General features: G+C 38.1%; 1 protein-coding gene and 1 long non-coding RNA gene across 4 annotated transcripts in view; one reads left to right on the top strand and one right to left on the bottom strand.

Annotated features, from left to right (window-relative positions):
- The window catches only part of orc3 (origin recognition complex, subunit 3), a 90,553-nt gene extending 83,635 nt beyond the window's left edge, over window positions 1-6,918 (bottom strand). For 2 of the 3 annotated variants that reach the window (XM_057343393.1, XM_057343392.1), the window contains exons 1-3: window positions 6,809-6,918; window positions 6,662-6,713; window positions 6,484-6,575 (exon numbers count right to left, since the gene is read on the bottom strand). In XM_057343393.1, the coding sequence (XP_057199376.1) occupies window positions 6,484-6,575; window positions 6,662-6,713; window positions 6,809-6,835 (171 nt within the window). In that variant the 5' untranslated portion in view covers window positions 6,836-6,918. The remainder of the gene's footprint in view (window positions 1-6,483; window positions 6,576-6,661; window positions 6,714-6,808) is intronic. The other variant, XM_057343394.1, reaches the window with a different exon arrangement.
- Window positions 3,779-4,540, top strand: LOC130559981 (uncharacterized). The gene is made up of 3 exons (XR_008963643.1): window positions 3,779-3,953; window positions 4,227-4,280; window positions 4,512-4,540. It is a non-coding gene; the product is annotated as an uncharacterized LOC130559981 (long non-coding RNA).
- Window positions 6,919-14,640: the final 7,722 nt, after the last annotated feature.

Genomic DNA, 14,640 nt, shown 5'->3' with positions numbered 1-14,640 from the left:
TCTAGTGTATGGATTTAAGAAGGGCAGTATCATCCCTATGGAATTAAAACATAAAAATGTTAACAAATAAATAACTTTTCAAATTGAGAAATTAATAGACTTATTTAAAATGGTTTATTTAATTTGTGTTTTAAAATGTAGTTTAATTGAACAATAAAACGTTAAATAAAAAAAATAATTTTAAATGTATAAATAAATATATACATTTAAAACTGTTTATTTAATTCATGCTTTAAAACGTAAAAAAATAAAAAGTTTTATTGTGCACATTTTAAATGCACATTTTAAATCGCTTTTTAAAAAAGCATTTGTCAAATGCTTTTCTCTCTCTATTTGCCAATTGCTTTTCTTTTTCGTTTTGCCAAATGCTTTTCTTTATCCATTTTTCAATCGAGTCAAAAATGCCATTGGACAGTACACACGTGGGGGCAACCAATCAGCTTTCGGCTCAGGTTTAGGATACACCCCTTCTCCCACATGTCATACGAAGTAGATGTAAGGCGGAGTTTCATTGGACGGCAAGAAAGACCTACCGCCATTGAAACAGTTACTTTATTGCGCCGCGCGCCATAACTACATGACATAGCAGATGTAAACTCGGACACTAACACTCTAGTTTCATACTAACCGGTAGGGCTGTCACGATTATGAAATTTGATTGACGATTAATTGTCTAATAAATCATTGCGATTATGGCGATTAATTGTCTGTTTTAGGGCTTTGGCGATTATGACGATTAATTGTCTGTTTTTGAGCTTTGACATTTAATTCTCATTCATTTTTGATTCAGCGATTGAAATGACCATATTGTTCTGAATACAAGACTATGTTTTTTTCTTGGAAATACATCGGAAAAAATTGGGTCATCATATATTTAAGGTTTAGGTTTTTACCTGTCAATAATACAACCACCAAATACTTGTAAATGAAGTAAATTGATCAGGTGTGAATTGAAGCCACCATTAAAATACTATCAGTCATAGAAAAGCTTCTAGTCTGTTTTTTTCTCACTTGCAAGACTACAGTAAAATTTTACTTGTGTGTTAATGAAATTTTGGTAGACTGGTTTTCACACTGAGATTTGCTTAAATAATATTAAATTGTACTGCAGGTAATTTTTATTGTATATGTTTTAGTTTTTTTTAAGTGATTGTGTTGTGGTGGTACATTTTACAAGTGTTACCATGCTTTAGTAACAATATATACACTAAAATATGCAATATGCAGATGCACTACAGCTCCCCCTAGTGTCTTCTATAGAGATGTGCGATAATTGCGATGATCCGAAATCATCGCGATGAGGTCAAACAATCGCGATGAGACGATTATTTAATAATCGTGACAGCCCTACTAACCGGAAGTATATGCGGTTTCCCAGATGATGGCAAATGACGTCAATCACACAACACAATTGATGCCAATAAAATGTATTTGTACATTGTACACTTAATGTAATTTCCATCTGTTTTGCCCAGCATGACTTAAACCATCAGATTGGGTTTGGGCTCCTGCAGCACCCAACGTAAATCTCGCGGGAGCGGGAGGTTTTACCTTTGCTGCGGGAGGGAGTGGGCGGTCAGAAAATTTTGCGGGAGACCCGCGGGGAACGGTGGGATTTGGCGTGTAGTAGAAATGGAGTCAACACAAGTTGGGAAGAAAATTAAAGCAGCTGTTTACTTGACAAAAGCAAAGCAAGGCAAGTCAGACATCTGGAAACAATTCTCAATTGTCACTGAAAAAAATTGGAAAGAGTTAAACTTCGTAAGTTGCTATAAATGTGCAAAAGTGTTCGTTTACAATGGACATAAATCTGGCACCTCTGCCCTGAGGCGACATACCTGCACAGTTCTCTGTGGTCAAGAAACCACAGAGAAATGTGTCGCACTTTGCTGTAAAGACATTAGACCGTATGACTTCGTTGCCGGGAAAGGCTTTGTTGACATAGTTCAGCACTTTGTTAACGTAGCCGCTAAATATGGTACATTTGATGTGAGAGATGCTCTGCCACATCCACAGCATTGGTTACTTCATCTTATTTAAATGCAATCATGTTTAAAGTCCATTATTCTGGATTTTAACATGAACAAATATTTAGTCTGAGTATTTGTGTACATTTTTCACAAGCTGTGAGATAAAGTCAGTGGGGACGGGCGGGAGTGGACACAAACATTGCGGGCGCGGGCGGGAGTGGAACACGCAGGTTGCGGGAGCGGGCGGTCCTGGTCATACATTCAGCGGGAGCGGGTTTAAGAAAAGAGTCTCGCAAAGGGCTCTACTTCATATTTTCGGTTTAATGAGTACATCATCCAGGTACTTAGTGCACTGCTTTTTTGAGAATTTTCTATATGAAAGCACTACTCACACTATTTATACTACTAAATGGCGTAGTATAGTGCATAAGTGCGCAATTTAGGACACACTTTAAGACTATTTTTGTTTACATCTGATTTTGAACTTTGCATAAACAATAGGAAAACAAGAGTTTATTTCCTCTATTCATGAATATGTACAACTTGATGACTCTTTTGAAGATCAAAGTTCAAATAAAAATACATTAGGCATGCACCGAAACAAAAATTCTTGGCCGAAGCCTAACATGATGTGAAACACTTGAATAATACCGAACACTGAACATGGTTTTTTGCATTTCTTCTATTTATTAAGCCATTTTTTCACTATTGCACAAACTGAATAGTCAAAATGTGCTTTTTATAATTTGTCTTGCTTTTCAATAAAATACAATACAACTTAATATAAAATTGAGCAAAACAAAGTAAATGCAAACAAAAAATTTAGCCCTCTCCCTTCATGAATAGCCTATATTAATTAGGTCTATAACTGACTGCTAAAAGAATGTAATGTAAGTTACTCTGTACCCCTACAACAAAACAGTTCATTATAAAGTGTCATTCCACATTAGGCCTATAAGCTAAAAATACGAATAAAAGAAAACTGTTGGATTATGATAGGCTACATTGCAAAAAGATTTAAAGAAAAAAAAACATCCAATGCAAGCAATTCTGACTGATGCTGACTGACAACCATTTCAGTTGACGTCTCTCCTCCAAACTCCGCCCACAAAAGCTGACTGTCACTGTTCTCTCAGAAGGTTTACTCGTGGCCGGGATGCACCCCTGATAGCAATAGACTTCGGGGCGGATCCGCCTTCAAGTCACCTGGTCCGCTGTACTCTCAGATTCAATTCGGCCACACGCACAGAATATGCCCCGCCTCCACACAACGCACTGTCAACTCGCGGACTCGCAACTGACGCTGGGCGAATTCTCTGACCGAACGCGCCTTTTTAAACCGTCACAGTCACTTAATCCATCTCCTCACACAGTGGAAACGCTGGAGCTGGCAGGTCGGTGAGGATGGAACACGGTAAGAATAGTTAAAATATGCTTTATTTGTACAGTTACGTAGCCAGTAACATTACCATTGATTGCTTTGCTTGATGTTTTTAATTCTGAAGTGATTTTTGCAAGCCAAGTTTCAGCACATTGTCATTAGCGTTGAGTAAAATTAATTTGGTAAACAACTTTTTGAGTAAAAGCTTTTTGGACGGAATGTCTTTATCTTTCTAGGAGGTGGGGTGATTCAATCGGATTTTAATCCAATCCTGAGAGCATGTTTTCTCCCCTTTCCAGTAAAATAGCAGGCGAGATAAACTGATGTTAGGCCTAACGTTAACGTTACCTGTTTTTTTTTTACACTGAACTTCTGGTATAGTTTGAGTCTTTTGTTAATATTTTGACATATATTCTCCACCTCCCCATGTAATGTTGTTTCAGATAATTTTCATATCATATTAAATCATATTAAGATACTGTGCGTGTGTGTGTGTGCGCGCGCGTCTGTGTTCTGTTGTGTGTGTGTTATTTTGCAGCTTACAGCTCATTCAAGTGCCACTGGTCTTGCAGTATTTCATCTTTTCCAAACAACCGAGTAAAGTAAGATTTGATACTGTTTTAAACTTGATTTAGCCAGCTATTTTGTCAAAATACTAATAATGGTCCACACTACAGCTTTTAACATGTAATAAATGTGCAATTTCAAAAGATTCATACCAATAATTTAAAGTTAAAAGTTTTTATGTTTATAAACTGCTTTGTAGTTTAAAAACCCACTTGTATCAGTAAACTTTAGTTCTGGTAGACTAATTATTTCATGTCATATTAAGATATTAAATCATTAAGATACTGTGCTTGTGTGTTCTCTTGCAGTTTACAGCTCATTCAAGTGCCACTGGTCTGTTTTTGGAGAATTTCATCTTTAAGGTACGTATGTAAACTTCGCCTACAGACTTAAAAAGAACACGGAGGTTCACAACTCGCATGCAGTTCTGTTTATTAACGGCTAGAACTCCAAAAGTTACATAGTGTACATATAAATGTCAGATTGTACACTCTTGTTTTAAAGACAGTGGTTATGTGTATCCTTAAAAAAAACTGGTATCTCCTATGTGATTTCATGAATTTGTTTAATGAAAATTTGCTTGTGTATCACAGGTGCTGTGAGAAAGAGCCATGTCTTCCGTGCCACCACTGATGATGACATTACAAAACACGTAATACGGTGGTTCAACTTGGCAGCAGATAGGGGAAACTCAAGGAGCCGTCCCACTGTCAGCACCCAACAGTAGCGTTTCGGTGTTTCACAGTTAACTTCTGAGTTTTGAAGTGTTCGTTTAACAGTTAAGTAGTAACAGTTGAGATAAAGTTTACTACTTTAAATAGTTTTGTTTCTATTCATCTTCAAAAAACCCAGTTTCCACACAAAAAAATAAGCAGTGCAACATTAATAAGAATAAATGTTTCTTGAGCTACATTAAAAAAAGTGTTCTTTTTCATTAAATAAAAAAATGTTCTTTGGACAATTTATGGTTGCATTTCGTTTTCTGTAATACCTATTAATTGTATACATAAATAATTGTTACTGGCTAAAATGGCTGAATTTTGATTTACAAGTTTTGAATGATTTCATCATGTTTTATTAATAAAGGAAGGCATATTAAATATTATAGAGCAATCCAGTCTATCCAATGTCGGTCCATTAGATTTGAAATATTTCTTTAGCTAGTTTTGGCCAGAATACTAGTTTTAAATGAGGGATCTGAAAGGTATCCAGACAGAATGACCAGATCGGATCCGTGGCGGATCAGCTTCTTTATAAACGGGTCCTGATCGGATCCGTGGCGGATCAGCTGCTTTATAAACGGGTCCTGATCGGATCCGTGGCGGATCAGCTTCTTTATAAACGGGTCCTGATCGGATCCGTGGCAGATCAGCTGCTTTATCAGTGGATACAGGGCGGGTCTGCCCCAGATCTGGTCCGGATCCGCAATCCTTATTTGTTCTGGATCCGCTGCGCTGTGCAAGTGGACTGCGTTCCAGACCCGTTTTGCGCATCCGTTCCGGAGCTTGTGACACTTCCGGGGCGGATCCGTTCCGGAGTCAGTTTGCTATCTGGGACAGCACATAGCCTACTTTGACAAGTTGTTTAGTACAGGGAACTGTGTGCACGCGACCACTGTATGATGTCAAAGGATGTCGCGAGCGGCGGGGCTACTGTCAGACAGCCCGCTTCCGTCTGAAGTGAAGTTACCGACCGGTAAAGACGCTTTCATTCGGAAATTTACTTCCGTGCGGCAAGTCCCATGCTGTGTCTTTCTCTGACACCTTAAAACGCTCCACACATATGAGGCACTGCTTCATCAGCTCTGGAGGCGGGCCACTTCAGATTCTAAAGCTGATTTGATTGAACAAGAACTTTGACGAGAGGCTGAAGTGTAGCGTGATGGCATGAAATTTATAGATTTTATTTGAGCGCACGTGACTGTCAGTTTTGAACGCTTATATCTTCTAAATGCACATTTTGTCAGCGCTTAGGAGCATATCAGTTTATTGGCATCCTTAAGGCTAAGAAATTTTTAATAAAAGGAAGAAAAAAAGCTTTCATTTTGATTTTGGTGGGGCTTTAATAATTCTATAGCCTAATAACAATCTATTCTAAATGTTGAGGCAATCTATTCGAAATGTTTCGAGGACAGGTAATTAAGCCAGGTCTAAGCCTCAATTAAATTAGGAAATTTGTAATGTTTTTACAAACACTCCTTATAATAACACATTACTGGTGTGCATCTTGAGACAAAACTTTACATAGTTAAAGCAATGACAAAATGACAAAATGTTTAAGATAAAATTGTTTTAGTTAATTTGACCTCATTTTGTGCAAATATTCATTTTTTTCTATTTAATTCCCATTATAGCGTGTTGGGTAATGAATAAAAAAATCTTCTACATGCCAAATTCAAATACAAATATGTACACACACTTTGACATTAGAATATCGTTCTAATTTAGTATTCATATTCCCAACAAATAAAGAAATCCAATAGCTGTTTATCGGCTTTGAAAGGAATTGAAGGCGCAAAAGTACACGGATGCCGTTTGTAATAGGCATGTGTAACGTTATACGTACCTCCGTGTGCTTTTGAACCGTTTCCCGTAAGTTCTGACAGATCCTAAAGCGGTCTCTGCCATTATCATCACTGCCATCCACCATATATCCATCTACATAGTATAAACGACAATGCTGTTATGTGTACGATTGTTTCTAAAGTGAAGGTAAGGGTCTGAAGACAATGATCATAACTTACCAACTCCTTGTCGTTTCCTTTTTCTAGATGCTGACTTAAAAACAAAACATCCCTAAAACAAATCATCAGTCTGCGTTATACATCCAAACAAAACAAACACATTCTTATCAATATTCAGGTGGTTAATGCACAGCTGAGCAATATTACCTTTGACACAGATGAAGTTTCGCTCATGTCTACTTCTCGCTCATAAGTTTGCACAGAAAGCCATGCATCAATGCTGTCGTTTTTCTACTTTTTTGGTGGCAGTTGCCAACCTGGCTTTTGGTGTACTACCGCCACCAAGTGTAGTGGAGCGTTTATAGCAGCGGCAGCGAGGCGAGTGCAAAAGTATCCAGTTGCCGGCCCGTAGCGTCATACGTTTCAGGACACACGATCCAGACCACCAGTCTCAGGCCGGAAACGAAGGCGAACCATATATGGTTTAGCGCAGATCGTGCCAACAACTGTTATTGTAGCTTATGTTCTTATTTTCGCATAGATTTTGGTGACTTTTATGTACAATATCTGAAAACGCTAGAAAATGCATAACCTACAATTTTAAGAAGTTATTATTTGCATAGTGTTTTCTATTTTCTGTTTTCTACTAGATATAATATTTACTTAATGTTCATCATATCTACATAATCAATATTTGTTCATTTTTAAACAAAACTTGCAGTAAAACTAGTTACTGCTTAACTATTGACTGATGTTCCATAAAACCCTCGTCGTCAGTAAACCTTATGAAAATTAACCATGGTTTTTTTTGTGGTACACGTGTAGTAACCATCGTTTACTATGGTTTTCAAAACCATGGTTATTTTGTGATAACCATTGTTTTACTACAGTAACCATGTTTTTTTGTTTTAACTGTAGTAAAACCATGGTAAATTTTCGTAAGGGAATCTTGACATTTTATTCAATAGTAATCGGGCGTTTGAGAGCCATGTCGCCAACACCTGTAAAACTGCGTTTTTCCATTTTAAGAATATCATATGCTTTCACTATCAGATGTAGAGAAGTTAATTCATGCTTTCATGACATCAAGACTAGATTTACTGTAATGCACTATTAGGTGGTTGCCCTGCAGGCTTATTACAAAAACTCCAACTGGTTCAAAACACTGCAGCTCGCGTTCTTAAGCGCATATTAGCGCGGTTCTGTCAACCTTGCACTGGAAGCATCGCATTAGCTTTAAAATCTTGCTTATTACCTATAAAGCCCTACATGGTTTATCTCCTCAGTAAATGAGTGAGCTTCTCTTGTATTACAGTCCTTCACGTATTACAGTCCTTCATGTGCACTACGCTCTCAGGTGTCCGGTCAGTTGGTAATACCTAGAATTTCAAAATCAAGCGCAGGTGGTAGATCCTTTTCCTTTGGAACAGTCTTCCCTGTACTGTCCGGGAGGCAGACACACTCTCTCAGTTTAAATCTAGACTTGACGCTTCTTTTCAATCTTGCATACACTACACTTCCATAATACAAATCATCGGGTTTAGACTGCATTAGTTAGATCAACCGGAACCAGGAACACTTCACATAACAACTGATGTACTTGTTGCATCAAAGAGTGTAGAACAGTACTCTACTCTCAGCTGTCTTTTGTCATTGTTCCGAGGTTACCACAGCGAGCAGAATGCAGTTCATGCCCAGACCTGATGGTAGAGCGGAGAGTGGGAAGCGGAGACTTGACAAGAGCTGAGATGATAGAGCTGTATAAAGAAGGAAGCGGGGACTTGACAAGTCTTCACTACAAAATTTTAACTGCTATTATATTATTAATGATAATCTTAAACCTATAATCTACTTTATTACTTAGGCTACGTTCATACAGCACCATAATTCGGTTGTCAATCCTGTATTTGAGTTCTTAATACGGTTGTGTTCACACGCAGTTCGGTTATTTACGAGTTTGACATCCGTATTCTATAACCGAACTCACACCTTTAAATTTTCGGGACTCACAACCGCATTTGCGGAGAAGCCCTGCTGTGTGAAGGGAAACGTACTGGACAACTAGCCCAGCGTTCCATTCCGAAGTGATCATCCCTATGCCCTCCTTCGAAGAGTAAATCTCTTTATGTGTAAACTCTAGAGGGAAAAACGCAATTGTATCTCCTAATTTGTCCGTTTAAAATTCACTTGGCAAAAGGAGCGATAAAAATTCACTTCGCAGAAGGAGCGATAAAAACAACATAATTTTCTATTTATTTGGAGTGACGTTTTGTATGGTGTCCCCTTTTCGGAAGGGCCCTTCGGAGGGCAATATATCCCGTTTGGAACGCACCGCTTGTCTGTCACGTCATGTGACGTATACGCGTGCAGAAGTTTCACGCCGTTAATGACTGGTTGTAGTGAGTGAATCAGTGCAGAACTCTTTAGCAATGTTGTGGACTGTTGATCTTCCAACGCCGAACAGGTGCGCAATGGTGCGGTATTCCACAAACGTCCCTAGACGCCAGAGGGCGATTGCGACTATTTTCTGCACACATATTGCTCGTCGCATCTGGGTGTTGCATTTCGCAATGTGAGGCTCTAGCAATTCACAGAGACAAAGATAGGAATTGTGCGTCATGCATAAATTTTCAATCCAGTCACTCTCCTCCACCGGAGTTGCTCCCACCAGTTTTGCGGTCTGGGAGCATCCCACATTGTGCACTCAGCCGTTAGTGCTGTGTTTAAAAACAAAAGGGTTTAAAAAAATAGTCTCAACCGCCGTCAATGTCTGTTTATTACTTCTTTGCGAATAAAATCGCGCCTAGTTTTGATATACAGGGTGCTGGTCATAATTAGAATATCATCAAAAAATCATGTTTTGTGTGCATTTTGTATCATTTATTGTTCTTTAAAATAAAAACGACTTCATTACGTTTAATTCATGTCATGCACTTCTCTAAAAACTGTAAAACAAAAAAGTATTGGTTAGCTCTCATTCGCGTCACGTCAGCAAATAGCATTCCAGTTCCGGCTGTGAAGGGACGTGTAATTGGTTAGATCTTCCACTGAACGAATACGCCCACACTGACCAAGTCTCTGTTGAGTCTGAACGAGAGAGAGATCTCGTTCGTGAACGAACTGGTAACGAACTGGTATATGTCGTTCATGAACGAAATTAACGAATTTAACGAGAGTGTACACTGTAGGTCGGTCATTTAGCATATGAGTCTCGTTCAGCAATCAGCAGAAAGCGGATGCAAAGCGCAGTTACAGGTAGGCTACTTTGCACGCTTGTTTATTTAAAATACATAAACTTTACGTTTATCATAATCCCAGATTTATGAATGTGTAAATGACCAAACAATTAACTTTTTAATTATGCAGAAAAACCTTGTGCGTTGGTCATCTGAACCACTTATTTAGACGTATTTTATTAGTTTAATGAGTAGATCACAGACACATTTTAATAAAGCCTGTAATCAGTTTATACGTCCATTAATACGTTCGTTGACATAAAACAACTCTTTTTCGCCACCTGCTGGCGTATTATAGAAATGGTCACTGAACGAATCAGTGAACGAATCATTTTGGTGAACGAACTGAAAAAGAACGAATCACTCAAATGAATCATAATTTCCATCACTACTATGGTTACAAGCGTCGCGTGCGAATACCATACAGGCTTGAGTTCGGTTTCTCGTTCAAACAGACAGTATACAAGCTGCAACTTTAAACCGGTGTGTGTGAACAGGACATTTCGAGACTCATGCCCGTAAGTAAATACGGTTGTCAATCCTAAAAAGTGACTATATGAACGTATCCTAAGTTTATTTTATTTTTATTTAGCCTAGTTGTGCAAGCACTGTCGAGCTTGTGCAGAGGCTGCAGCTTTTGCCAGAGGGGAACTGGAATCCCCTGGTTGGGCCTGTCGCGATTCGCTCTGTTTCCCCTCGGACTTCATTACCCACTCTCCCGCACCTCTTTCATGTCTGTTATTCCCACACCTGCCCGTCATCAGCCTCATCACCCATGGACTATATATACTCTATCTGTTAATTTGCTCTTTGTCTGGTATTGTTTATGTTTATGTTTAGAGTGTGCTTTGTGTTCTTGTGTTTATGCTCCTGTGAATTATTAAAATTACCTTTTGGACTATACTCCTTGTCGTGCGCTCACCTACTACGCCAACACGTGACAGGGCCTGGGATCTCCCGAAGTTTTTTTTTCTCAATTGGAGTTTTGGGTTCCTCGCCGCCCTTTGCATACTGTTTTGCACTGTTTCCCTGGCCCAGGGGCTGCTTTAGAATTACAATTAGAACTTTAAAGTTTTACTTAACTTATTTAATATTAAATATAGGAATTTATATTCTGTTTAATATTTGACCTGTGTTTCTCTCTCGTTTATCTATGTGTGCTTCTCTGTGATAACCACTGTGCATGCGTGCGTGCGTGCATCAGTGTGTGTGTCTGTGTGTGTTAGTACGTGTGTATATTGTGTGTGTGGAGTTGTGAGTTTGTGTTTTGTATGTGTGTGTGTTTGAACTGGTGTGTGCGTTTCGGTCTTCTGTGTTTTCACCTTTTTTGTTTTTACTTGTATAAATTTAAATGTGCTTATAGTCAATATATTTCATGTACAGCTGCTTTGTAACAATGAAAACACACATAGACGACTGTTAGCCAGGGGCAAGTCTAGGTTTTCAATATTAGGGGGGCTCAGCCTCCAATGAGGATATATATAAATATATATATATATATAGCCACTCTCTAAGCACCACATACTGTATACATTACTAAAATAAATAATTAAGAAAGAATATGCAGAAAAGCATAAGTTATTGTTAATCAAATGGATATCACATTAATCGATCAATCTGCAACATTTATAATTCAAAGTGACAACAACAGCCACAAATCCATAAAATAAATGTCACAATCAACTGCTGAATCATTATTTAGTAGGAATAACTTGATGTGTTTCCCTGCCATTCATTTTGATTAGCACGAGCACTGTCACTCCTGTGCATGACTGTGTGTTCATCTATTACATCCACAATATGTTTTAAATTAATAATACAAATACTGAAGCGTCTGAAAAACAATAAAGAGCTTCTAGGTACACTTTTGTTTCATCGGAACTCAGAACAATGAATAACACAGCCGCACCAGGCTGAACTACAGTAATATCTGCCCGTCGTCTTTCCGGGGCTGTCAAAACTACCGTCAACTCTCTATAACTTAGGTGTAGAAAGATAAAACAGCACATCATCATGAATGACACATTTCTGTGCGCTACAATATCATCATGATCGTTTTGTAAAGTATGCCGTCATTGGTGTGAAGTGCTTTAATTTTGCTGGAGGTAAGGTAAACAACTAACTAACGTTAGTTAATGAGGGGTGAACGCAGAGAAAACTTTTTTACAGTGGATGGGAAAGGGTCTTGTATCGCTCCCGCATCATATTAAGCTGCGTTTATAACAAAGAATGGCAAAAATGCAGATGTCATGTTAATGCACACACCTCGTAACGTTACTCTGCTTATGGCGTTCACTCCAATGTGCTGCTGTGAACTGAAGAATGCGCTAAATAACGCAGCCTAACGCCGTTTTCACAATAAGAGTTTTAAATGGGACTATAAAGCAATCTCAAATTCTTGTACAGCTTACATTATTACTAACAATATTTTAGGGGGGCTAAGCTAGAACTTTAGACGACCTAGTAACTTTTAAGGCCTTTTTAAGGGCCTTAAAAAGGGCCTAGCAAGGCCACTGCTGTTAGCTTTGCAAATATGGAGTCTCTAACCCAAACTCCAGAGCGCCACAAACAGTCCATACTTCCACATACGTTCTTGCCTATAACTTTTGAACCGTACATCCTAGAAACATAAATTATTTTTGAAAATGAAATCCCGCCATTTAGAATTTTTCGGAAAACCTACTTTTTCTTACTCCTCATAGACGGTTTGCCCGATTTGCACGAAATTTGGTATGCAGCATCTAGAGACGCTGCAGACAAAAAGTTATTCAAATTTTTTGATAGGCCAATCCGTTCTTGTAAAGCGCGTCTACAAATATGACGACGAGCACGTCAAAATGGATTTGATGCTGTATCTTTGCCAAACTTTTGTCACAAAATGATCACACTATCGATACGAAACTTGGTTCATGTCATCGCTGTCATGACCTGAGGTAACATACAAAGTTTCGGCACAGCGCCACCTATTGGTCCAGAGATATAAAAATATATAAAATATTTTTTTGCTTACAACTTTTGAAAGATTTTGTGTAAAATCATAAGAGTGCCTTAGAGTGGTCTCGTTTGATTCCTTGGGGCATGGCAAGTCGAACCATACCGAATGTTCCTCATTCGTCCATTGTCGGCATCGCCCATTTTGAATTTTGCCATGGAATGCTGTATTTTACGTACACAATAAAGTAATGCTACGAAACTTGCCATGGTTCATCAAGGTTAAGTTCTGAGATGACTTGTAAAGTTATAGGCCAGCTCCCCCTAGTGGTCAAGAAATATATTGAAATGTATTAAAATGCTTATAACAAATCAACATAATGGTATTCAATTCACATTAGAATATATGTTGGCTCAAGCTGAGGTGTTTGATATAAGAGTTGTCATATTCCACCATACTTCCTGTTCGCCATATTTAATTATATAGAAAACGCACTTTTTCGAACTCCTCCTACAAATGTGACCGATTTGCAAGAAATTTGGTAGCATCTGGAGCCAGTGCTGACAAAAAATATAAAAAATGCTTTATTGATCGAATGGTTCTTGAATACAGCATCAACGAATTCTAAGCCGAGAACGCCAAAGGGTCATGTGGCTGTATCTTTGTGACACTTTTGTGTATTGACACAAAACTTAATATGCATCATCACTGGAATGACTTGTTCTCCTTACACAAGTTTGGTGACAGCGCCACCTTGTGGTCAAAACCTAAAAGCTATTATGTTGTGCTCTTTATGCTTTTTCATATCTGTTGTGCAGAAACTAATCTTCAGAAATGTCCACATGTATTTCCCTTTGTACCCCTGTAGTGCTTGACCCCGTAATTGATGCTTGCAGCTATACTTTGCCTCTGTTGTTCTTTGGTTTGTATTATGTTTTTTCTTATTCCATTTAAGTCTTAGCCCCTCTTAAAATTTATGTTTTTAAATGTAAATTGTATACTATCTTGTTTTGTAATTGTTTTTGTTATACTTTAACAAGAAAATAAAAAGCACTTTTTATTGCAGATAAAATCGATGCAATTGAAATGGCACTGCTTTTAAATAAAGATGGTTATGAGGAGAATATGCTTTTTCTGCATATACATTTTTTTAAGTATTATAGTCAATGGATTTTTAATGGAAATTTTAAACATGAATATATCGGCTGACATTCTTGCCCAATGGGCATTTAAGCTGTGTCGTCAACAAGTCATTTCCCATCGTGCTTTTTATCAAAGCAGTTGGTGGGGAAGCAACTGCGCTCCCCTGTGGATTTCAGCCAGTTTTTTGGTACACGTCAGCATAACATCAGAGCAAGGCGGACATATCTCGGAAACATTTCTAACCGGCATGTATCTTGCGCTGATCACCGGTGATCGATTCTGCGCAGAATTTGATCATCTCGAACAAGCCTAATATTACAAGCCTACACTAAACTGAAACTAAATAGTTTTAAGATGTTTGCTCTCATTCCTTGCAAGATAGTAGTGAAACTGCAACATATACTGTAGCATTGTAAAAACAGAATATTTGCGACTTTTGATTATCGTTATTTTTTTATTGTAGATTATCATAGATTGTTTGATAAAAAACTATGATATCCTTCATGGAGTGTGTCCAGGCCCAAAGTGGCTTGCCGGTATGTAGCTGCTTTAATACATGAATGTAAAAATTTCCATTCTATAAAATTACCTTATAGTGACTCTGTGTTACATCAGTTTGTTATAAAGGAATTACTGGCAAATAAGGATGAAAACCTGACAAATGCTTTGAAACATAACATGTCTTGTATTGTGCATGGTAACTGTGATGTGAGCCCATAACCACAGGA

This window comes from Triplophysa rosa, linkage group LG10, assembly GCF_024868665.1.
Source record: "Triplophysa rosa linkage group LG10, Trosa_1v2, whole genome shotgun sequence".
Classification (NCBI taxonomy): Eukaryota; Metazoa; Chordata; class Actinopteri; order Cypriniformes; family Nemacheilidae; genus Triplophysa; species Triplophysa rosa.
Note: the sequence above shows the minus strand (reverse complement) of the source record. Positions and strands in the feature narration are given on the sequence as shown.